Raw genomic sequence first — 23,687 nt, 5'->3', positions numbered from 1 at the left:
AAACCATCTTACTCAAATTATGTAACCTCATCTATATCATGGTGCCTGCGATTTATCCTCAAGAGAGATTATTTTCCAGATGGAGAATAGGGAAAAAAAAAAAAAAACAAAAAAAACACCCAACCCTCCCCCCCCAATACAACACTGATCCTGATTCTGCAAATATTTACACATGACAGTAATCCCATTGAGTTCTATTGCATACATGTTTGCAAGATCAGGACCATTGTCTGAAAACTGCTTTGAAGATGTAAAATTCTAGACAAAGGCTCAGTATTTTTTTTAAATGCAAATGCATAAAATTATTTGCTAGGACCAACATCTGCAGTTCCGCTCTGCAAACCAGTGTTCCCCTCAATTACAATATATTTTTGGTTAAGCTTTACCTCTAAACTTGATCTTAGCTCATAAGTGTAATAAGACTCACAAGACTAAACAAATACTGATAATTGTGCTATTGAATATTACATTGTAAGTCATTACTTCTCAGGCAAAGTAATTTGAGAATGCGGAAGTTCCAAAATACAAATAATATTCCTTCATTTTTTCATATAGAATGTATTATTTACCATTTAAAAATAGGAAATACATTTTATGTAGCAGATCAAGGCAACCTTCAGCTCAGGATCTCTTCAGGCTATAGAAAAATAAACTGGACAAGCTTGCATTGAAAGTTGCTATTTGAAAGACTGATGAATTTTCATTTCATATTCATTAGTCTACTCAGCATTCATTGATGCCAGCTTGGTAAACTCACTGATTGTTTTGGGTATGCATTTGGGCATGATGCAATGGTTCATGTGGTAGTTTATGCTACAATACAAGATACCTACATGGGATGGTTAGTGGAGACACACTCTGTTGCTTTAGGGAATGTATAGATTACAAAAGTGAACCATGCATAAAGCTTTTTTTAATAGGACGGTGTAAATTGGAGATTTTAGCTGAAGAAGGCATAATGTACTCCTGGGGGGATTCTGTGCCAAAATTTTTTTACAATTCTGCAAAATTCTGCATATTTTATTTATTTGTCAAAATAAGGCAATATAATCACAGTAGTTTCAATTGTTTTGGTAATTTATTTAAACTGCAATACAGAAAAAAGTCACAATAACTATTCAGCATTTCCTAAACACATGGAAGTCAAGTTACAAACACTTGGTAACTAATACCCTGCATTTCAGTTATAATCCTGGATTTTCATTTAAATTACATTACAGAACAGAAAAAAAAATAAAATTAAATTGTTCAAAAAACTTTCATACAGTTTTTGCTAATTACATTACAGAACACCAAACAGTGCACACACAAAAGTAGAATATCATTTTAAATTGCGCAGACTTTCACACATAAGTCATGCAGTTTTGCTAATCATTGTCCTGGACCTGGCTGGGTACTTTGGAAAGTGCATGGTTCTGATTGTCCTGACATTTTATTGACTGCTTGGTAAATGTTGCCCTTAAAGTTTTTTTTTTTTTTTAAATGGGTAAGTAAAATAAATCCTAAACTGTAATCTAACCCCATTGTGCCACTTTGGCACAGGAAAAAGGCGAGAAAGACACCCAGATCTTCCTAGCTGAGGATTACCTTACTTGTTATTTATAATAAGGCTCCTTTACATCGTTCTGGCAATGTAGGGGCCTTAAAACTTTTACAGGTTTTATGCTCCTGGGGGAATTGACTGAGAATGGGAACAGTTAACTAACAATAGGAACATTAACAACCTTACTATACAGGCAGGCTGCTACATTTCGGCCTCAGAGAATGAGCCTTCCTCCTGAAAAGAACTATCCCTCCATGCCCCTGGCGAGTCGCAGTAGCAAGGGACAGAGTCTCTCTCACTTATTGGCAGGCACCCATGACCAGCCCCATCCCCTGACCGTGATCAAAGTCTCCCCCACAGGGATTTGCCTCTCTGAGGCTGCTCCAGGCACACTGGAACAGACGCACTGTCTGGGTTGCCAGGGGAAAGCGCGTGCCCCCCCGGAGATTTCTTTTGCATTTTTCTGTGTGTGGGGGGCACATAAATATGCAGGCCATATGAATTCTGCACCCCTGTCAGGAATAATAATGGCATAAAATGAAGAAGTGTGAAAACATCTTACTTCATTCAGCCTGATTTGTTGTCTTGAGTAAGCATCAGCGATAAATGAGAATTTAAGGTATATTCCATAAGATCTGCATCAAGAGGGACTGGATGCCTCCTTACGCAAGTGCAGAAACAACAACAAATATTACACCCTTCATTTTCCTTATTGCTCTGCTGACAACTATCAACATTCCACTGAAATTAGCACAATATTAGGCAAACAGCAAATACAGCAGCATAGTAAGTGTTACAGGTGGAACATTTAGTAGCTGGCGAACAGTTACTGTAACCTATGTAAAAAAGTTGATGAGACACTGGAGCACTGCACTGAATAACATGCCTTTTCACACCTTAAGACAAATACAGGATCCAAATGAAGGTAAGTCCATCTGGGAAGAGGAGCAGCTGGATTAGTAATTGCTACTTCCACAACCACTGCAGCAGTTACATTAGCATTACTTTTGTTTAGAAAACTGTTAAACCTCCTATAGAAATGCAATGCCACTATAGTGATGCCCATATTTTTTAATTGCGCTCAGCTGAGTAATTTGTTCATGCCATAAAGTTACAAAGAGTATCAATAGTGAAATCCCAGACACTTTTCCTGCAATTTTCATTGAAAGTATTATGATTAACCACCCCACCAAACTTAACTTTTCCATCAAGCTTCTAAAAACTTTCAGCACTTAGGGCTTGTCTACACTACCAAGTTTTGTTGACAAAACTTATGTCAACACCCAAAAGTCGAAAAAACAAAAATCGCCAAAGAGTGTTCACACTTGCTCCCTCTGTCAACAGATCATGTCCACATTGGGGACACCATCATCAACAGGGTGAGCAATGCACCATGGGTATGTATTCCACAGTGCAGTGTTGTGGGAAGGAAGAGCTGATCACTGCGCATCTTTGGATTCTCTCGGATTTCTCCCGCAGCCCCCTCAGCTGCTGAGAGCAGCATCATGAGCAGCTCTGTGAGCTCTCCCTGCTGAAGAATGGCAAAGCAGCACAGCAGTCTGTTCCCCTCCTCCTGCAGCAGCAGTCTGCCTGCCGCTGTGTTCCTAGTGCAGGGCAGAACAGGAGCATTCCCATGATTTGTTCTTTGTTTGTTCCCCAAACAGAGCAGCACACAGATACTTCCTGCAGCTTTGAAAGGGGAGGGGTGCATGCCTGGGGGGCAGCAGAGATCAAAACACTGAGCAGAACAATCAGGGCAGGCATTGTGGGATACTGGCGGAAGCCAGTTCTGTCAGCAAAACAATCAGCAATGTCTACACTGGCTCTTTGTCGACAATAAAGGGAGGGGAAAAGACAAGTCTCTCTTACAGTTGGAAGTTTTTTGTTGCCAAAACTGGGCGTTTTTCGCGACAAAAGTCCCACTGTAGCGTGTATCCTCTTGCTGTTTTGTCGCCAAAAGGCAATTTTTGGCGACAAAACTTGCGAGTGTAGACAAACCCTTAGAAGTCTAAATATAGTCCTGTTCAAACATCACGAGTGTGATTTTGAAAAAGTAGCATTGGGCATCATGTCATTCTTGATGCACAGGCTATGTGTGGATTGCTTTAAGGTTTCTTCCAAATATTATATGGGGACTTTTACTACACCCATTGGAGATAAGGTATTGTTGTCATTGAAGTCAATGGGACAGTATCCCTCCATTGTAAACACTGGTAAGATTTTTTTTTTTTTTTTTTTTTTTTGGGCCTCCTTGCCTCTTTACACAACTCTAGCATAAAGGGGTGATAAATTTTCCCTGGAAAATAGCCTGAGAGCAGCCTCTAATACAGAACTACTGCAACAGCTCTACGCCTGTCCCCCACCACTAGGGTGAACAGACAGCAAATGTGAAAAATCGGGACTGGGGGGCGGGGGGGCGGGTTATAGGAGCCTATATAAGAAAGACCCAAAAATCAGGACTGTCCCTATAAAATTGGGACATCTGGTCATACTATCCACCACATACCCAGAACATATCATGGGAAAGATGGATGAATCTGGATTGCTGGTGAACTCTGGCTATTCTCTGCTTCCCATGGACAATTGAGGGCCACAGGAGTCAAGTAAAATTAATTCCAAGTCGTAGGACTACTCTAATTTCACCGTTGCCTCCAACTCTTGTGATTTTATCACAAGTCTCACAATATATGGCATTTTCCTTAAAACTACAGCTCCTGAGTCATGCAACTATATGAAAATCCCAGCTTTCATTTAAAAAAAAAGTTTGCCACAATGATGAGACATAGAAAGAACTAAAAAACATGAATTCTAAAAGCTCAAAAACAAGAAGGCAAATAAAAAGACCCAAAATGTATTATTTAAAAAAACGACATGAATTTTAATATAATCTAATGACTTTTGGGGGGCCTGACTTATGATCCCTGAATGCTTGAGGGTGGGAATACAGTAATTCACACTAACGGCCAGGCCCACAGTGTAGGAAAACACGCAAGTAGCTTAAAGTCATCTTCCCACACTCCCAATCCCATTTCCTGTAAAGAGTGCACGTAACACAGTAATGGAGAAATGGGCCAGAATGAAGGCAAGCAAAATACTAAGGAGATTTAAATACATATGCATTTCAGCTAAGCATTTCTAAAACAAATTAAAATAAAGTTCCGGGTTTAAGACTGTAAATCAGTACTAACTGAAATAATCCTCTTAATAGACAGTATTGGGTGTTCACAACCCATTTGATGGCAGTTATCCAGAAAACTATAAGCACTGAAGAAAGTGGACATATAATAAAAGTCCTAACATTATTTGATTCTCACAGTAAGTTCTTACCAAGAATTTTAAGTCAGAAAACGGATACCAAACAAGTTTAGCTAGAGAAAATTAGTCCAATTTTAATTACATGTATAAAACAGACACAGATTACAATGATATAACCTGTCACACTGGGAAGTCATAAGCCAAACATAAATTAAAGGTCCTGATCCTAAAAAGATTTATGCATGTGTGTAACTTTACTCAGTGGGGACTCCTCATGTGAGTGAAGTTACATGCATAAATCTTTGCAGGGTCAGGTCCTGACTTCAATGGGACTACTGACTTAAATAAAGCTACTGCCTATGTAAATCTTTGAAGGATCTGGGCCCAAAATTGGATTTTCTTGTTATAGCCCAAGATCAAAGAAGTGTGATAGTCTGAGGTACTTAAGCTTATTCTATACTGCACTCTACCACAACGTTTCTTTTCTATACAGTATATTAAAAGGAAGAAAATTCTGACTAGACAAGGGCTATTTGTATCTCTATTACTAATTTTGTTGTTATAAAGAACAGTAAATTAAACTATGCAATTTAGCTATGCAAGCTTTTAAATTAATACAGACCCTGGGTTATCCTATGAAACTCTCAATGCAGTTGTACTAAACAGAAATATTAAAAGATTTAAAAAAAACAACTCATACCTCAAGAGAAAACACTGACCATTCAGGCAAGAGCAAGAAGTACTTATAGAGAATCAGAAGGAAGAAATTATACTGCTGGGTCGGACATCTGTCCTGTCAGTGTGATGGCAAATGGTTAGGCTAGTGATTAACTGATTTGTTTACAGAGGTAAGAGATGCCAAAAGAACTGCAATCAGATTAAATCAGTAGTATTCACAATGAAACTTACCATTAAAATGGAGGAGGCAGGATGGAAGCATTAGGCAAAATATAGACACTTCCCATCTAAACTGTTAATTTACCAATTAAATCAAAATCACATTAATTTTCAGATTTTTGCTTTAGATAGCAACTTGTGTGTGTTTATTGAAAATAAATAAGGTTAGAAATGGAGTTGTGGAACTATGTTTCCCAATGGGTTTTGCAATGTAAAATTACTACTCAGACCTCTAAAGTGGGAAACAACATTTGCCAATAGTTACAAATGATTAACTTTTAGAATAGTTGGGTCTTCTGAGAAATAAACAGGGACTTTCTTTCTCTGTACTCTAATCCAACACAATGGCCTTCAGGACACTGTCCAACATCCTGGGATCCTCATTCACTAACTATTTTCCCTTCTTCCCTCATAGCTAAAGCCTACTGTAACAATTTACATCTAGCTAGGCTATAGATTCTTCCAAGACAGCTAGCATAACTGTAAACTTCCTAGCAGAGGTCCCCAAGAGAAATACATGCCCATACACTCCTACAGGGTCCCAAGGTACCTGCTCTAGTTTATCACAAACCCTCTGAAGAGAACAAGCGCATACTCAACATTCATACTGAAGATGGGTCTCTTCTCTCATGTCACTGCAAGCCATGCTGCATTCAAACATCTTAACATACCAATGCATCCAGTGGGACCATTATATTATCAATATGTACAATTTCACAAGCTAGTCAGACTAATTTCCAAGATGCTGATGGTTTAATAACCATTAACCTAGCACTTTGTTTTTGTTCACCACTATAATTATAAGCTACTGAGGCTGTAGGAATGAAATCAAAAAGCAGGGACACCAGAAAAATATCAGTGCAAAAGGCATAAAATAATGGAGGTGAAAGAATTTACAATGTTTTCACCCCTCAGCTACAATATAAACTTTTCTCTAATCTTTATTATTTGGTATTTCAGAGCAAATAAGCACGAGATGACAAGATTTGTGTGGAATGGAAGTCAGTTTACATTTTAAATGTAAACTATTCATCCTAATGAGAATTTTTCCTAGAGATAATCAGCATCTTGGAACTCTAGGACAAAATCAAAATCCATCATGGTGACAATGATGACTCACTTAAAAAAATATATTGTGCTTTTTCTCTCCTCCTAATTTTAACTCAATCAGTACAGGAAGGAAATCCTCTGACAGAAGTACAGATTTCATTTTCCTAACACAGCTCATCTGCAAGAGTCACTGGACAATGGACTCTGACTCTATGCATGGGGGGAGGGGAAAAGTTACACAAATGCTATTCTAATGTTCTTAACTACAAAATACAGTGATATAATTCATGGTCAAACAAAATTATATGTAAACAAACAATTCTAATCAAACTAATAAAAACAACGAGGAGTCCGGTAGCACCTTAAAGACTAAGTTTTATTTGGACATAAGCTTTCATGGGTAAAAAACCCACTTCTCCATGCATCTGAAGAGCGGGTTTTTACACCCACGAAAGCTTATGCCCGAATAAATCTGTTAGCCTTTAAGGTGCCACTGGACTCCTCATTGTTTTTGTGGATACAAACCCTAATATTCCAGACAGTAATATTACTATTTCCTTTGGTTTTAAAGTTACAAACTAAATATAATTCCATATTTATGTACAAGCAAGTTCATTCTCCCAGTAAGATTTAATCTTTCTTTAAGAAGATTGCCAACATATTCACTGTATAATAGGTCACAGAAAACCCATATCTGGTCCACACATCTCTGGATTGTAGCATTGCAAGACGGCAATTCATTGTGTTTGATCATTGTGTTCAATTTTATCCAAATGTCCTCTAGAGTTTGATTATTACAAATAGATTGCTCAATTGTCCACTTTGCTCTATAAAATGCATGTAGCTTCATTCTTTCTAAATTACTCTGCAGTTCTCTAGATAAAGGAAGAATTTTTTCTTTAAGTTTAGAACTAGGGACAGAGATACTCCAAGACCTTCTCAATTTTGGTTTTTCATTTGCTGACTGTACTTCCAAATTGCTTGAATTAATTTGTGCATGCACGGTTTGTGCCTGAATTAAACTTTGACCAGTTTTCAAATTAGACTGAAACTCCAGAAGGTCCACTGTGCAGTCATAATATCGCCCAATAAGAGGTTCTGAAGCTGCAACAAGTTGTTTCACTTCTTCTGCTTTCTCACCAGAAATAATAGGTGGTTGTCTTTTAGGCTTGAGTGGAAGTTTGTGTGAAACATTTGGAAACCAGGGAACAAATCTCGGTAGTTGCCGAATAGGAAACTCCTTCAGTGTTTCTTCTGCAAGTTTCTGTAATTTTGTGAGGTCATTCTGAAATGGTCGATAGTGCAAAACTACTTCCATGCTGGTACTGTAGGAATCCAGTTATTCTTAATAAAAGCAACAGTCTCTTGATTAGGATCCTCGACTCTAAAGCGTAATACATCTTATTTACAAGAATCTCTTCTTGCATGTGATGCACAGATCAGAAGAAAACAGGACCTAAAGCAGAAGTATTGTAAAGAATAAGATACCACCATATTAAGCCATATATTGCTAGAATATTTTACAGTAAAACAAAATGCTGTAAAGATAAACTAGCAATATTTATATTTATGTAACAGAATGCTTCATACTTTACCACAAGTGATTACTTACTGGTATTTAATCATTGCTAGTGTTTTAAAACACCAGGTAAGTACATTTTAAACTTTAACAAAACAAAACATACATAAATTTAGATGATCTGCTCTTCATGGAAAAACCTATGCTGTTCCCCCCCAAAACAATATTCTCCTCCCTGTTATCCACCCATTTCTGTGGTCATATGAAATTGATGTGAGGAAGTTTTGCCCAGTTAATCATGCCTCAATAGAACCCTCAGATTGTATGCCACTGTATTTACCCACAAATTACTATGCATCTATGGCACTATGTTCTTAACACACATATCTAATGCTATCCACTAAAAGTACCAGGATTTCATTTAAAACATTAACAGTCATACGATAAAATTACCACCAGCTTGAAGTTAAAACCTATTATATTGTCTTAAATTATCAAGCCAAAAAGAAAAAGAGGACGGGGGGAGAAGAGAAGAAAATATTAATTTTAAATACAAATCCAAAACAATATCTTTCTTCTACTCCCATGAAGGAAACTGAATAATATACTGCAGATTATAGTTACTGATGATGAAAAAAATACTCTCTGAAATAGGACTAACAGAAATACACAATTTAAAGTAGACGATTAGCCAAGAAGCTGTTCTGGACTCCAAGTATGCCAAACAATATATAATAAAGATTTTCTTATTTCCATTCCAAAGCATAACTATATATCAACCAGTCTTAGCTCCAAACTTCAGAGCTACACATCGCAGTCATGCTATTATATGAAATCTTTAAATATGATACTCCTTAATTTCCAAATTTCAACATTTCTCTCGCTCAGATGAAGGTTAAATTGCATGTTAGGTAATGGATACAAACAGGATTACCAATTATGGAATGAATTCATAGCATCCTTTACTCTCTGAGTTCTAACAGACACCAACAATAAACAGACACTAGACTCTGATCATTTAACTATTGCTTTGCAACGACTGAATTCTAAAAGTTGAAAGGGACACATGCTACACTCACTTCTCTGCAGGCCCAGGGATCTACTTACACCTCTTATCAGTCCTCTATGTCCCAAACAAGGGTGTATTAAGAAAAGATTTTGCTTTGAATGAGCTGTTACAACAGTAGAACTGTTGATTTTTTTTTTTATTATGGAAAAGTAGAAAAGCAGCTTGATGATGTCATTTGAAATCTCTAACTGCTTTAGACAGCAATAAGGTAACACCATTAAAACCAATATACTGTCTTCTGGAGTGTTTTAAAAGTGAGCATATTAACATGAAGTGGATTCAACTAAGGCCATGTCTTCACTACCACTTATGTCGGCAAAACTTATGTCAGCGGTGTGAAAAAAACACCCCCGAGTGACATAAGTTTTGCCAGCATAAGTGGTAACACACACAATGCTACGTCGGCAGAAGAGCTTCTCCCACTGACATAGCTACTGCCACCTGTTGAGGTGGTTTTATTATGTCAACAGGAGAGCTTTCTCCCATCAGCATAGAGCGGCTACACAAGTGATTTTATAGCAGTGCGGTTTAATCGGTATAGCTGTGCCGCTATAAGCTCGCTAATGTAGACATGGCCTAAAACCCCAATTCTGCAATCACTTATGCAGATGTATAACTTATGTACCCCATTGAGTTCAACTTATTACAGGATTATGGACTTCATCTTGCTCATTATTGCTACTTAATAGGAACACAAAAGCACAATGGTAGACAAACAATGCCAGAAGCAATATAATGTTTATTGACTCAGAAAAGGGAAAAGCAGATAAAGATTATTTAGTGCTCTGTTCTCTCATTGTTACAGGTCCCAATTCACTACTGGCAAAAATGGTCAGCACTCCATTGTGGAGTTGTGCTCTCATGCAAATTAGACTCAAAGAATGTAGAAAACATGAATTTATCAGTTCTGGACTATGGAGGCAAGGAATCAATTAAGTCTGCAGTTATCTGTTGAGCAAAGAGTTAGAAGACAAAAATATTGTATTCTATATACTATAAGCCCAATGGATAGCAAATGTAAGCACTCTGCTGAACATGCTAAAACTCATCTGCTAACTGCAGGTATTGCAGAACACAGGATTTTCACCCCCCATAAGTCAGTGGTGTTTATATGCTCTGTGACTTCCAGAAGCTTTCTAGCCCTTCCCTCTCCAATCCATGCAGAACACTACCACCAAGATTGTCTTCCTTTTCCAGACAAGATCTTCTCTCACCCTCTTTTTTCCTAACAAAGTTCAAGTTTCTCCTCTTCACCTTCAAAGCATTGCACAGCTTTTCCACCACCTATATCTTTGTTTCTCTTCCAATCTGTTTGGTCAAGACTGTAAACACATCAGTCTCCAATTAATACAACATTCTGTACTTGCATATTTTTTCATTCAAAGAGCTCACAGTACTTACTCCTGAGAGAATCCTTAACCAGAAAATTAAAAATTGTGTGTGCACACACACACAAAAAAAGCTCTGGATGCATAGGGGATCATAGGGAGGTTCTGGGTGCTGGGGAAGTGGGGCTTGTTGGAGTGAGGGTGCAGGTGGCTGGGGCTCAGAGGAGTGGGGGGCTTGTTGGGGTGGTCCAGGTGCAGTGGGATGGGGCTCACTGGAGTGGGGGCTAAGGGGGCTTTGTGAGAGGTCTGAGTATGGTGTGGGGGGAAGGGGGCTGGATTACACAGGGGCTGGGTGGACAGAGGAACAGCTCCCCATACAGTGACCCCTCCCTCCGCACCTGAGGAGCAATGGGGTTAGGGGGCGTGGAACTTCCTGTAGCTGGGGGAGGTTTCTGGGGGTGGGTCTGACCCAGCGCCGGTCGCTCCTTGAGGGAGAAGGGGAAGTCCTGTCCTCGCTCAACCCCAGCCCCGCCGGAACTACCAGCTGAGCCTGGCGCAGGGTAGGAGCCACCAGACAGGGCATCCTCAGCCCCCGCACCCGGTGATTTTCCTCTCCGACGGATGGTCTAGGCACCCAAAATGACGTGCCCAGTGGTGCTAGAACAATTTTTATAGTGGGGGTGCTGAAGGCAGAAACCATGTATTTGGGTTGTTATTACTACTTCAAGCCACAGGGGGCACTAGCACCCTCCTCACGGCTAGTTCCAGCATCTGTGGACATGTCCATGCTGCTGGTGAGGGACATGTGACCATTCTTGTAGCTTCCCAATCAGAAAGTCATTTTAAAGGGAAGCAAAGAAATCTGCAAGGGACATGAATTCTGCACCCATGCAGTGGTACAGAATTCCCCCAAGAGTATACAGTACTATATAAAGATAGCTGGTTATTCCTATTTTACAGCTGGAGGAAGTGAAGCTAAGAAGGATAAGGGAGGTTTCAGAGTAGCAGCCGTGTTAGTCTGTATCCACAAAAAGAACAGGAGTACTTGTGGCACCTTAGAGACTAACAAATTTATTAGAGCATAAGTTTCGTGGACTACAGCCCACTTCTTCGGATGCATATAGAGTGGAATAAATATTGAGGAGATATATATACACACACAGAGAGCATAAACAGGTGGGAGTTGTCTTACCAACTCTGAGAGGCCAATTAAGTAAGAGAAGAAAAAAAACTTTTGAAGTGATAATCAAGATAGCCCAGTACAGACAGTTTGATAAGAAGTGTGAGAATACTTACAAGGGGAGATAGATTCAATGTTTGTAATGGCTCAGCCATTCCCAGTCCTTATTCAATCCTGAGTTGATTTTGTCTAGTTTGCATACCAATTCCAGCTCAGCAGTCTCTCGCTGGAGTCTGTTTTTGAAGTTTTTCTATTGTAATATATGTTTATGCTCTCTATGTGTGTGTATATATATATATATATATATATATCCTCAATATTTATTTCACTCTATATGCATCCGAAGAAGTGGGCTGTAGTCCACGAAAGCTTATGCTCTAATAAATTTGTTAGTCTCTAAGGTGCCACAAGTACTCCTGTTCTTTTTAAGGATAAGGGACTTACCTAAGGCTACAGATTCTTTGACAATGCCAAAAGCAGAACCCACGTCCCCCGATTACATAGCTAACGTCTAGCACAAGCGTTGCCCACGTCTCATTGAGAAAGTGACCAGTGAACCACTTCCTCCCCCATTTGCTACCACACGATGATATTTCTGTGACTACAGCAAGTGCTTCTGTAGACGGGCAGCAGCAGGACAATATTTATGTAGAGTATTTTCTCATTAATACACTAAGTGTTTCATTCTTCCTCGAAAGGCGCTAATCTCACCGGCCCGCTCTTCATCTCACTCGGTGCACGGAACCGCAGCTCAACCTGAGCAGTGCCGCCACTGCCAGGGCTAGCGGGCTGGTGTGGGGGGAGGCAGGGGCCTGTCTTCTGGGCTCGTCATACCCACCTCCCGGAACCTAACAGGACACCCTCCTGACCGTCACCGGCCCACCCCGCACTGGGCACGGCCTGCTTCCGCGCGCTACCCACTAGCCCACACTCCCTCCCGTACAGACACACCGGGGCCTGCGCCTTGGATTCGCCCCCTCCCCCGGCGGAGAGACCCGGCCTGAGGCTACCCAGGGCAACGAGGGCAGGGGCCTCCCCGCGCCCCAGGCTGGCGCGAAAGGTTGGGGCCCAGGCGGGGGGAGGGAGGGGCAGTAAGCTCCCGTCTCGGTACCTTTCAGGGCTAGCAGATGCTCTTGCTTCGGCTGATTCACATCCATTGCCTCGGCCTCCCCTCTCTGGGCCTTCGCCGCCTACAGGATTCACCTAGGCCAAGATTCTACTAATGGCGAAAGGAACCACGATAAAGGTCCACAAGCAGCCCGAGCCAAGCTGCCGGGTCCCAGAAAACCCGGAGGTGCGTTTCCCGGCATGCAACGCGCCATCTGGGACTATGCAGGACCGTGAAGAAACTACAGGCCCCAGCATGCACTGCTCCCCTTGATCCCAGCTGCTCACGGACGATCTGGACGAAGAGGGACCCATGGTGTAGTCTTCTAGGGATCTGGACTAATCGCGTTGCATGCTGGGATTTGAAGTCTTCGCTGAGGTGACTGAGATGAAGTTGGAGCATTACACGCTGGAACCTGTAGTTTTCGCGAGCCGCTGAGCGTCAATGTGACCCGTTGAATGATGGGAACTGTAGTCTTCATGCGTCCCTTGGGTGTCACTGTGGGCTTTGCGAGGAGACGCATGCGCAGTGGTGATCACGGCGGCCGCTGGGGAATAACTGCTTTAATATTATTTTTCATTCCTGCGCGGACGCTTCGTGTGGTGACATCACAGCGCAAGGCCTGTAGCGTCAGCGCGTGGCCCGCTCCCCTTTCTCTGCTGGCTCATTGGCTTATCGGTGCGTAGGTAGCTCGTTCCTCCTCCCTTTTCCAAGATGGCGGCCATGGGTGTAAACAAGGCCGGCCTCGGAGCGGGGCTCGATGCCGGCCCCCGGCACAGCGGCAGTCGGGGGCCGGCCGGGGCTGCTGTGAAGGTGAGAGGAACTGCACCCGTCCGCCCGGTTCACATAACAGATCCTGCCAAAGGGTGGCGATGCTGTGTCGGCTAATGGGCTTCTCCCAGCGGCTGAAACAGCCTGTGCAGCAGCAGCCTCCCCTGGCTTCGGGGGGCGACACCGGAGGGGACATGGAGAATCCTGCACGAGTGCGGAGGGATGATTTGCTGTGTTGGGCGGCCCTGGGTCCTGTGAGCCCGTGCGAGCGTAGGGGACAGCCTGTCGAGAGGCGGGTGGGGTGTCAGGCCAATGGCTTGCCCTCTGAGTAGGGCCCTATCAAATTCACGGTCCATTTAAAAGAAATTGAATTTCATAGTTTCAGATATTTAAATTTTAAATTTCATGGTGTTGTAACTAGGGGGGTCCTGACCCAAAAAGAGGGCGCTGGGGCAAGGCTATTGTAGGAGGTTTTTGCCACCCTTATTTCTGCACTACGTTCAGAGTTGGGTGGCCAAAGAGTGGCAGCTGCTGGCCAAGAACCCATCTCTGAAGGCTGTGTTGATGCCAGCAGGAGTGGAAAAGTAATACCATACTATGCCACCCCCCCACAAGAGCCAGATTTAATGTGGAAGACCAGATTTCACAGTCCATGATGTGTTTTTCATAGCTCTGAATTTGGTAGGGCACTACCTATGAGATGGGGAAGTCCTGGGGTTCGCTGAATCAGGTGGGCCATGGAGTGGCTCCCCATCAAGAGCCTTAGATCAGACAGGCAGTTGGGCAGGGCTGGCCCATGGTTCCTTTTACCCGGGGCTCGCTGTAAGTGGGTCCAGTTTCAGTTCATTTGCAGAAAGAAAGTGCTGTACAAAAGCAAATTGTGACTAGAATCCATGAAGGAAGAACTGTCTAATGCAGGGGCCGGCAATCTTTCAGAATTGGTGTGCCGAGGCTTCATTTATTTACTCTAATTTAAGGTTTTGCGTGCCAGTAATACATTTTAATGTTTTTAGAAGGTCTCTTTCTATAAGTCTATAATATATAACTAAAGTATTGTTGTATGTAAAGTAAATAAAGTTTTTTTAAATGTTTAAGAGGCTTCATTTAAAATTAAATTAAAATGTAGAGCCCCCCCGGACGGATGGCTAGGACTCGGGCAGTGTGATTGCCACTGAAAATCAGCTCGCACGCCAAAGCCCTACGTTGCCTACCCCTGGTCTAATGAGACGATTGCTGGGGTTAATTGGTTTGAGTGTAGCTGCATGGTAGATTTCTTTATACAAGAGCTACCAGTATAAGATGGGCCACTTACCTCTTGATGTGTGACTGCTTCTGATCTGTTCAAAATGCTTTCTTGATTTATAGGTTCTTGAGTGTGGAGTCTGTGAAGATGTATTTTCTTTGCAAGGTGATAAAGTTCCCAGACTGCTTTTGTGTGGTCATACCGTCTGCCATGACTGTCTTACTCGGCTTCCTCTCCATGGCAGAGCAGTTCGCTGTCCTTTTGATCGACAAGTTACTGAACTAGGTAAGGATGAAAACTATATGTAGAGATAAGGAGGTGTTAGTACCATTATAGAAGGCACTGGTGAGACCTCATCTGGAATACTGTGTGCAGTTCTGGTCTCCCATGTTTAAGAAGGATGAATTCAAACTGGAACAGATACAGAGAAGGGCTACTAGGATGATCCGAGGAATGGAAAACCTGTCTTATGAAAGGAGACTCAAAGAGCTTGGCTTGTTTAGCCTAACCAAAAGAAGGCTGAGGGGAGATATGATTGCTCTCTATAAATATATCAGAGGAATAAATACCAGGGAGGGAGAGGAATTATTTAAGCTCAGTACCAATGTGGACACAAGAACAAATGGATATAAACAGGCCATCAGGAAGTTTATACTTGAAATTAGATGAAGGTTTCTAACCATCAGAGGAGTGAAGTTCTGGAACAGCATTCCAAGGGGATCAGTGGAGGCAAAAGACATATCTGGCTTCAAGACTAAGCTTGATAAGTTTATGGAGCTATTATTGGGCCAGCGTTGCTATGTAGACATCATGTCAGACGTGTGTCTCAAGAAGGATAAGGTAGTGCTTTTACAAATTTGGGGTGGAGGGAGTTTATACATAAGGAATGGTAGGAGAGGTAGACTAATGGGTGGCAAAACTTGTGAACATTGATAGAGCAAAGGGAGTGGAAAATGATACAATAAGGTAATAATTCTGAGACCTTCTCTTTACTAAGAAAAGTGTTTCTACCCTATGTTAGGTTGGCTCCCACCCCCACCTCCCCTTTAACTTGACCTGTTAACATGAAAACTATAAACTGCTTTGTCTTCACTAGGATTTTACCTCACATTACTTACCATGTGTTAGCTAACATGGTAACATACTTTTTCCTTGAGAATATGCACCCTGAGATGTGTTGTGTTGTTAAATTAAATGGACTAAGATGAATAGTTCCAGTCTTTTTAGTCTCTCATTATATAAAAGCTTTCCATACCCATTATCTTTTTTGTTGTTGTTGCCTTTCGCTTTACTTTTTCCAGTTCTAGTACAGTAACTCCTCACTTAACGTTGTAGTTATGTTCCTGAAAAATGTAACATTAAGTAAAACGATGTTAAGCGAATCTAATTTCCCCATAAGAACCAATGTAAATGAGGGGATTAGGTTGCAGGGAAATTTGTGTCACCAGACAATAGACTATAGTTTTTTTTATATATATATATATTTATATATACACACGCACACACACACTATAAGTTTTAAACAAACAATTTAATACTGGTACACAGTGATGATGATTTTGAAGCTTGGTAGAGGTGGAGGAGTCAGAGGGTGGGATATTTCCCAGGGAATGCCTTACTGCTAAATGATGAACTAGCAATTGGCTGAGCCCTCAAGGGTTAACTCTCACACTCAACAAGGCAGCAGGAATGGAGGGAGGGGAGACAGCATCGCAGACAGAGACACACACCATGTGAGAGAGAGAGAGATGCGCATTTCCCCTTTAAGTACGCTGATCCTACTCTTAAGTACACTGCCTTGTTAATTAGATCAGCTTGCTGAGACTGCAGCTGCTGCCAGCAAGCTCCCGCCGTCCTGAGCCCTGTTGTGTGTCCCCCCTGCTCTATGGAAGATGGGGTAGGCAGGGGGGAGGGGGATGCTCTGACTGCCCCCCTTTTCCTCTCCCCTCCCCCCCCAGCACAGCAAGCAGGAGTCTCGGGGAGCAGCTCCAAGGCAGAGGGCAGGAGCAGCACATGGCAGTGGTGGGAGGGACAGCTGAACTGCCGGCAATTCATAGCCTGCTGGGCAGCTGCTGCACAGGGAACTTAGGGGTGGGGGGGGAGCTGATAGAGGGGCTCCCGGTCCACCCTGGTTCCAAGCCCCCACCAGCTAGCTGCAACAGGCTGCTCTTCCTGTATATCTTTTTTGAGATGGGGCAACCAGAACTGAGGGAATAGCTCAGTGGTTTGAGCATTGGCCTGCTAAACCCAGGGTTGTGAGTTCAATCCTTGAGGGGGCCACTTAGGGATCTGGGGCAAAATCAGTACTTGGTCCTGCTAGTGAAGGCAGGGGCTGGACTCAATAACCTTTCAGGGTCCCTTCCAGTTCAATGAGATAGGTATATCTCCGTATAAAAAAAAATATGCAGTATTCAAGGTGTGGACATACCATGAATTTATATAGCGGCATGATTTTTCTGTCTTATCTATCCATCCCTTCCCTAATGGTTCCTAACATTGTTAAGTTATTGCTGCTTCCACACTGATCTGATGTTTTCCGAGAACTACCCAGGATCTCATGCCTGAGTGTTAACAGCTAATTTAGACACCATCATTTTGTATGTATAGTTGGGATTATATTTTCCAAAATGCAGTACTTTGCACTTATCAACATTGAATTTCATCTGCCATTTTGTTGCCCAATCACCCAGTTTTGTGAGATCCCTTTGTAACTCTTTACCGTCTGCTTTGAATTTATCTAGAATAATTTTGTATTATCTGCAAATTTTGCCACCTCAGTGTTTGCCTTTTTTTGCAGATCATTTATGAATATGCTGATCAGCACTGGTTCCAATATATATTCTTGGTGGATCCTGTTATTTATCTCTTGTCATTATGAAAATTGACCATTTATTCCTACCCTCTGTTTACATCTTTTAATCAGTTACAGATCTAGGACAGGACCTTACTTCTTATCCCATGACTTCCTACTTTACTTAAGAGCCTTTGGTGAGGGACCTTATCAAAGGCTTTCTGAAAGTCCAGGTACACTATATCCACTGGGTCACCCTTGTCCACATGTTTAACCCCCTCAAAGAATTCTAATAAATGATTGAGGCATGATTTTTCTTTACAAAAGCCACGTTGACTCTTCCCCAACATATTGTGTTTGTCTGTCTGATAATTCTGTTCCTTACTATAGTTTCAACCAATTTGCCTGGTGCTGAAGTTGGGATTACTGGCCTGTACTTACCAGGATCATGTCTGTTTTAAAAATCGGCATTACATTATCTATCTGCCAGTCATCTGCTATAGCAGCTGATTTAGAGCCTCATTAGGAAGAGTTTTCAGCCTTGCCTAATGGAGCTAGGTTCAGCATATAAGCCCCCAAACACTATGAACTTCAATCGAGCAGTCACAGGACAACAAACAAACCTATCCCAAGGGTCACATAGTCACTTCTGCTTTACCTAGAAAACTCCCTGGCAAAACTCCTATATGCTGCCCTTGTTCACTGAAACTTAGAATTTTTCTAAAATGTGGAAGAACTTCTAATAGTTTTAAAATATTCTTGCATTGTTAAAATCATATAGGTTAAACTTAGTTCCTTAATACAATTAAACCCCCATTTTTTCTACAATAGTCTACATGTTTAGTGAAAGTTTCTCTTTTGTACTTTCAAATCATTGTATGAAGAAATATTTCATTATCTTGTTTCTGAGATCCATGTTGTCCTATTGGGCATAAGACTGTTCGTGACCTCTTAACTACACATACAATTGAACACTCACTGGCCATGATCCAGAAAGAAGAGAAAACAAAGCCCGCTGTGTTCTTCTTCAGCTTGTACGCCCCAGATGCTAGCTGAACAGAAGGCTTGCTCAGTTTAGAGAGAGGTTGTTCTGTCGGTGAGGGCTCCTCACAGGCAAGCCAATCAGAGGAAAGAGACTTTTGTGTAGCAAAGGAACTCAGAGGTAAGGAAGCTTATGCAAATAAAAATCTCATGCTTAGCAACTAGCTATTTTGGGGCAGAAGGAGGGGCAGGTACATTATAAAGCCTAGAGTTTCTGTGGTCAGAGGAAGAAGCTTATCTATTGTCCCATGTGAGAAGGGGGAGTTAGCCAGCCTATGGGCCAGGTAAAACTTGAGTTCTGTGGGGTACTTCTCTTACTGTTTCCCCTCCTTGATTACTAGAAGAGGTCCACCACATCTATTACATTTCCTCTATCCACCTTATTTTTGCTGCTTTTGGAGGGGGCTTGCCTACTGAGATGCTTAAGATTTCCTCTCCCGTTTCCTTGACTGAACTTAAGAGTAGAACTTGTCTGCCAGTGAGATTTCTCTGGGATCTGTGGCCCATTCTAAAGTTTTGTGCTATCTGAATGTCAGTCAGCCAGTGAGGAACCCAACTTAGCCTTGGTCTACCATAGGGGCGGGGATTGATCTAAATTATGCAACTTCAGCTCGTGAATAACGTAGCTGAAGTCGACGTACTTAGACCTACTCACCGTGGTGTCTTCACTGCGATGAGTCGACTGCTGCCGCTCTCCCGTTGACTCTGCCTGTGCCTCTTGCGGCGTCGGAGTACAGGAATCGACGGAAGAGCGCTCCGGGGTAAATTTATCACGTCTAGACTAGACATGATAAATCGACCCCCTCTGGATCGATCGCTGCCTGCCGATCCGTCGGGTAGTATAGACTCAATGAGCCCCCCATTTCCAGGACCGTGATTGCTATATATGGTAATTGGGCTTTCTGCCCTTATAATGATGTAGTTTGAGCCAGCTGCTTAATGACTAAATGTACATCACAGGTTCACTATTAGGGAGAAGTATTTTCATAAAGGAAGTTTTGTAGCCAGTGAGGCTGTGTGGAGCTGCTTTCTACTTCATAAAGGCCCTTTATTAGTAACAGTGAGTTTTATGCAGATTTTCTTTTCAGTTGGTTGTTGAAACAATGTGGTGCCTTGGTGTATAAAAGAACCAAAGAAGAGAAGCTAAGCTACTACAGGATACCTCAAATATTTATCCAGCTTCTATGGGGAAGTCTCAGGTAGATTCCCAAAGTACACATCCATAGCTCTGCATGCAAGTTAGACTTCCTTTATTTTAAAGAATCAGATTTTTTTTTCTTGTATTGTACTCCTGCTGAAGTTACCCACAATGGAGCCTATGCATTTACTGTTCCTGCTAAAAGAAAGCAAATTGGGAAGGCATGTTTAGAAATTCCTGACTACTGCTGAAGTAGCAGATGAAATAATGTGGGATTTGAAAGTATTTATTGATAATGCTATGCGAAAAGTATTTTACTAAATGTATATGTTAGCTGTTCATAGAATCTCATTACCTGCTCCTGGGGAGATTCTATGTCAAAAAATTCATAATTCTGCACCAAAAAATTCACAGTTATGCAAAATTCTGCATATTTTATTTGTCAAAATAATACAATATAATCACACCAGTTTCAATTGTTTTGGTAATTTATTTAAACTACAATACAGAAAAAAGTTACAATAACTACTCAGCATTTCCTAAACACATGGAAGTGAAGTTACAAACACTTGGTAACTAATACCCTGCATACCAGTTATAATCCTGGATTTTCATTTAAATTACATTACAGAACACCAAACAGTGCACACACAAAAAGTAGAATGTTATTTTAAATTGCGCAGACTTTCACACATAAGTCATGCAGTTTTGCTAATCATTGTCCTGGACCTGGCTGGGTACTTTGGAAAGTGCATGGTTTTGATTGTCCTGACATTTTATTGACTGCTTGGTAAATGTTGCCCTCAAAGTCTTTTTTTGTTTGTTTGTTTGTTTGTTTGTTTGTTTTAAATGGGTAAGTAAAATAAATCCTGAGCTGTAATCTAACCCCATAGTGCCACTTTGGCACAGGAAAAAAGCGAGAAAGGCACACACATCTTGCTAGCTGAGGATTACCTTACTGTTATTTATAATAAGGCTCCCTTACATCGTTCTGGCAATGTAGGGGCCTTAAAACTTTTACAGGTTTTATGCTCTGGGGGAATTGACTGAGAATGGGAACAGTTAACACAGCGAGCTGCAGTAGCTAGTGAGAGGGACAGAGTCTCTCTCTCCCCCTCTCGCTTGTTGGCATGCACATACGCCCAGCCTCTTCCCCTCACCCCTTTCCCCCCCCCAATGGTGATTAACCACACAGGCATGCATGCCCAGCCTCCCACCCCCATCTCCGAGGCTGCTCCAGACACGCTGGAACAGACGCGCTGCCGGGGAAGAGACGTGTGTCCCCTGGCAGAATTTTTTTTTTTTTTTTTTTTTGCAATTTTCTGCGTGGGGGGTGGCCACAGAGATATGCAGGCCATATGAATTATGGGGTGCAGAATTCTGTCAGGAGTACATTACAAGACAAAAGCAGTTTACAGAAATGGACAGATAAAACCAAAGTCTTTTAAAAACAATTGTGCAAACTATTACTTTACATTGGAAATTACTCTGTCTTCTATATTTTTATAGCACCCCAATGAAATTGGCTTCGACCAACCTTGCTGAGGAAAATTAAAATTGGAAATGTATGTGTTATAGGTCTCTTAAGTTCCTATATGGAACATGTCTTAGCAGGTGTCTGCAAATTCTTACACACAGTTTTGTTAAATGAGATATTGGGTGAAGGAGTCACTGTAAAGCTTGTTACATTTGGAAGTTCCTGATTAAATATTGGTGCAGGTGATTTTACCCTCATCCCTTACCATTGGAAAAAATCTGCAAAATGGCCCCTTGGAAGGAAAACTCTTAGAGTTCCACAACAGCATTCTTGCCCTCCAAAATGTTGTGGGTAAAGGATGGTTATTTTCTCCCCTTCATGTAATTAACATGAGTTCCACCTCTCTGAAGGGATTGCTCCCAAGGGATTTGTTGGAAGTCTTTGTACCAGTTCTGGCGTCCTTGTCTTTTCACCTGCCCTCACCTGCTTCCATAAAGTAGTGCTTCAGCTGAGCCTTACTGCTAAGGCAGCTTCTACCAGTGGCTACCGCTGGGTGCGCCCTCACCACCAAAAGTCCTGGTGTTCCAGATCATGGAGGTGGTAACAGGCAAAAATCTAGCTACTGTTGCCAGGACTTGACCCATCTCCACATGCAGATCCCTGGACCTTGCAGAAGGCCTTCCATGGACTGTATCTCCTTCCCAAAGTTTCCACTTCATCTCCGATACTATTTGAGCACTCTGGTTCAGTTTTAGTTTTAGAATTTTGTGTGTAATGGAAGTATTAAGTTATATCCTAAGTTTTCTGTACCATATTGTCAGTTGCTTTAAGGCAGTTTGTGTCTAAAGATATATAAGCTTTGGAATTTTTAAAATTTTGAGGCTCTTGAAAGTGACAGATTGATGTCACTGGATTAGAATCAGTCCAGATTTCCTTACACTGCTCTGTTACTATGTCTCATTCCTGATCTGCATACTCTCTGGTATTTGTCTTATGCCTCTTCTGAGGGGAGACTGCCAGATCATGTAGTCGTTTTGTAATGTACAAACATCCCCACTAGGCACAAGAATGAGATTATTAAATTTTTACCTTGTGCCCCAAGCAGGATTTGAACTGAGGTGTTAGAGAAATTAAAGTAGAATCTATTTATACACCACATGACTTAATCCCTGCAACATTTTTTTATTTATAAAACAAACACTTGATCAAGTGTTCTTGAAGGTCTATATTTTAATACAGAATAATTTTGTAATTAAGTTACGGTGTGAAAGTAATGCTGTCTGACTTCAGACATCTTGATTACTTGGCAAATTATACTGAAATCACGAAACTGATCTCTTGTCTGAAGACGTACGCTTCCAACCACCTACTTAAACTTTAGCAGATTAAAAATTAAATGTTTACTTCCTGTCCGTTCTACTTTGTGGTTTTTAGATGTGTGGCACAAGATGTTTGGGGGATTGTGTGCTGAGCCTAGTGACCTGCTAGCAAGGCTGAGAGCTTCTTAATGAGGCTTTGATCCCTAAGTCGTTTAGCACCCATCAGCCCTTACCTGGGGGCAGGGTTACTTAGGAAGACCAGGGCTTTAAAAAGCCCGCTCCTAAGCGACCAGAGGAGCTAGTGAATGGGACCGACTAATGGGAGTTTTGCGAGGGAGTTCTCCAGGTAAAGGAGGACACCATCCCTGCCCATCCTGGCTAATAGCCATTGATGGACCTATCCTCCATGTTTATCTAGTTCTTTTTTGAACCCTGTTATAGTCTTCGCCTTCACAACATCCTCTGGCAAAGAGTTCCACAGGTTGACTGTGCGTTGTGTGAAAAAATACTTCCTTTCGTTTGTTTTAAACCTGTACCTTGTGTACATAATAAATATGTGAAGCATGAAAGCAGGATACATATTCTGACAGTGACTCTGCTTACTGCACTGCGTATCAACAAGTAGCTGTGCCTCTCTAGATACTCATCTTACCTCTATGGGGTTGTGACAGAAAAGTGCAGTAGTAAAGATATCACTGCAGTAAGTAAATTTTTCCAGTAGAATAAATTCTGCTAAAATGTAGTAAGATATTACTGTGTCCCCTTCTCTAAGTATGTGCACAGAGCATTATCTCTATTGGCCACATTGCCAACAGTAGGTCTTCTATTAGGCTGTTCAGAGCTGGTGGTGAACCTCTGCTTAAATGTCCTCAAACACTTCCCACTTGCTTCCACAAATACGCAAAATACAACAAACAGAAATAATGGGTGGAAGAGGAGATGTTTCTCTTGCCCGTCA

General features: G+C 41.6%; 3 protein-coding genes across 8 annotated transcripts in view; 1 reads left to right on the top strand and 2 right to left on the bottom strand.

The window, feature by feature from the left end:
• Positions 1-13,280, bottom strand: part of TRAPPC13 (trafficking protein particle complex 13) — a 43,269-nt gene extending 29,989 nt beyond the window's left edge. For 4 of the 5 annotated variants that reach the window (XM_034773481.1, XM_034773482.1, XM_034773483.1 and 1 more), the window contains exon 1: positions 12,953-13,093. In XM_034773481.1, coding sequence (XP_034629372.1) covers positions 12,953-12,998 — 46 coding nt within the window. In that variant the 5' untranslated portion in view covers positions 12,999-13,093. Of the gene's footprint in view, positions 1-12,952 lie in introns of all 5 variants that reach the window. The other variant, XM_034773485.1, reaches the window with a different exon arrangement.
• On the bottom strand, positions 7,227-13,081 carry SHLD3 (shieldin complex subunit 3). Its single transcript, XM_034773491.1, has 2 exons — positions 12,953-13,081; positions 7,227-8,201 (listed from the first exon to the last, which is right to left on the bottom strand). The coding sequence occupies exon 2, from the start codon at positions 8,061-8,063 to the stop codon at positions 7,317-7,319; it is 747 nt and encodes a 248-aa protein (XP_034629382.1). The 5' UTR covers positions 8,064-8,201; positions 12,953-13,081; the 3' UTR covers positions 7,227-7,316.
• Positions 13,281-13,633: 353 nt separating the features above from the next.
• TRIM23 (tripartite motif containing 23) overlaps positions 13,634-23,687 on the top strand; it is a 31,052-nt gene continuing 20,998 nt past the window's right edge. For both annotated transcript variants that reach the window (XM_034773480.1, XM_034773478.1), the window contains exons 1-2: positions 13,634-13,762; positions 15,086-15,248. In XM_034773480.1, the coding sequence (XP_034629371.1) occupies positions 13,664-13,762; positions 15,086-15,248 (262 nt within the window). In that variant the 5' untranslated portion in view covers positions 13,634-13,663. The remainder of the gene's footprint in view (positions 13,763-15,085; positions 15,249-23,687) is intronic.

This window comes from Trachemys scripta, chromosome 6, assembly GCF_013100865.1.
Source record: "Trachemys scripta elegans isolate TJP31775 chromosome 6, CAS_Tse_1.0, whole genome shotgun sequence".
In the NCBI taxonomy this organism is placed as follows: Eukaryota; Metazoa; Chordata; order Testudines; family Emydidae; genus Trachemys; species Trachemys scripta.
This window is presented reverse-complemented; position numbering and strand designations above follow the sequence as displayed.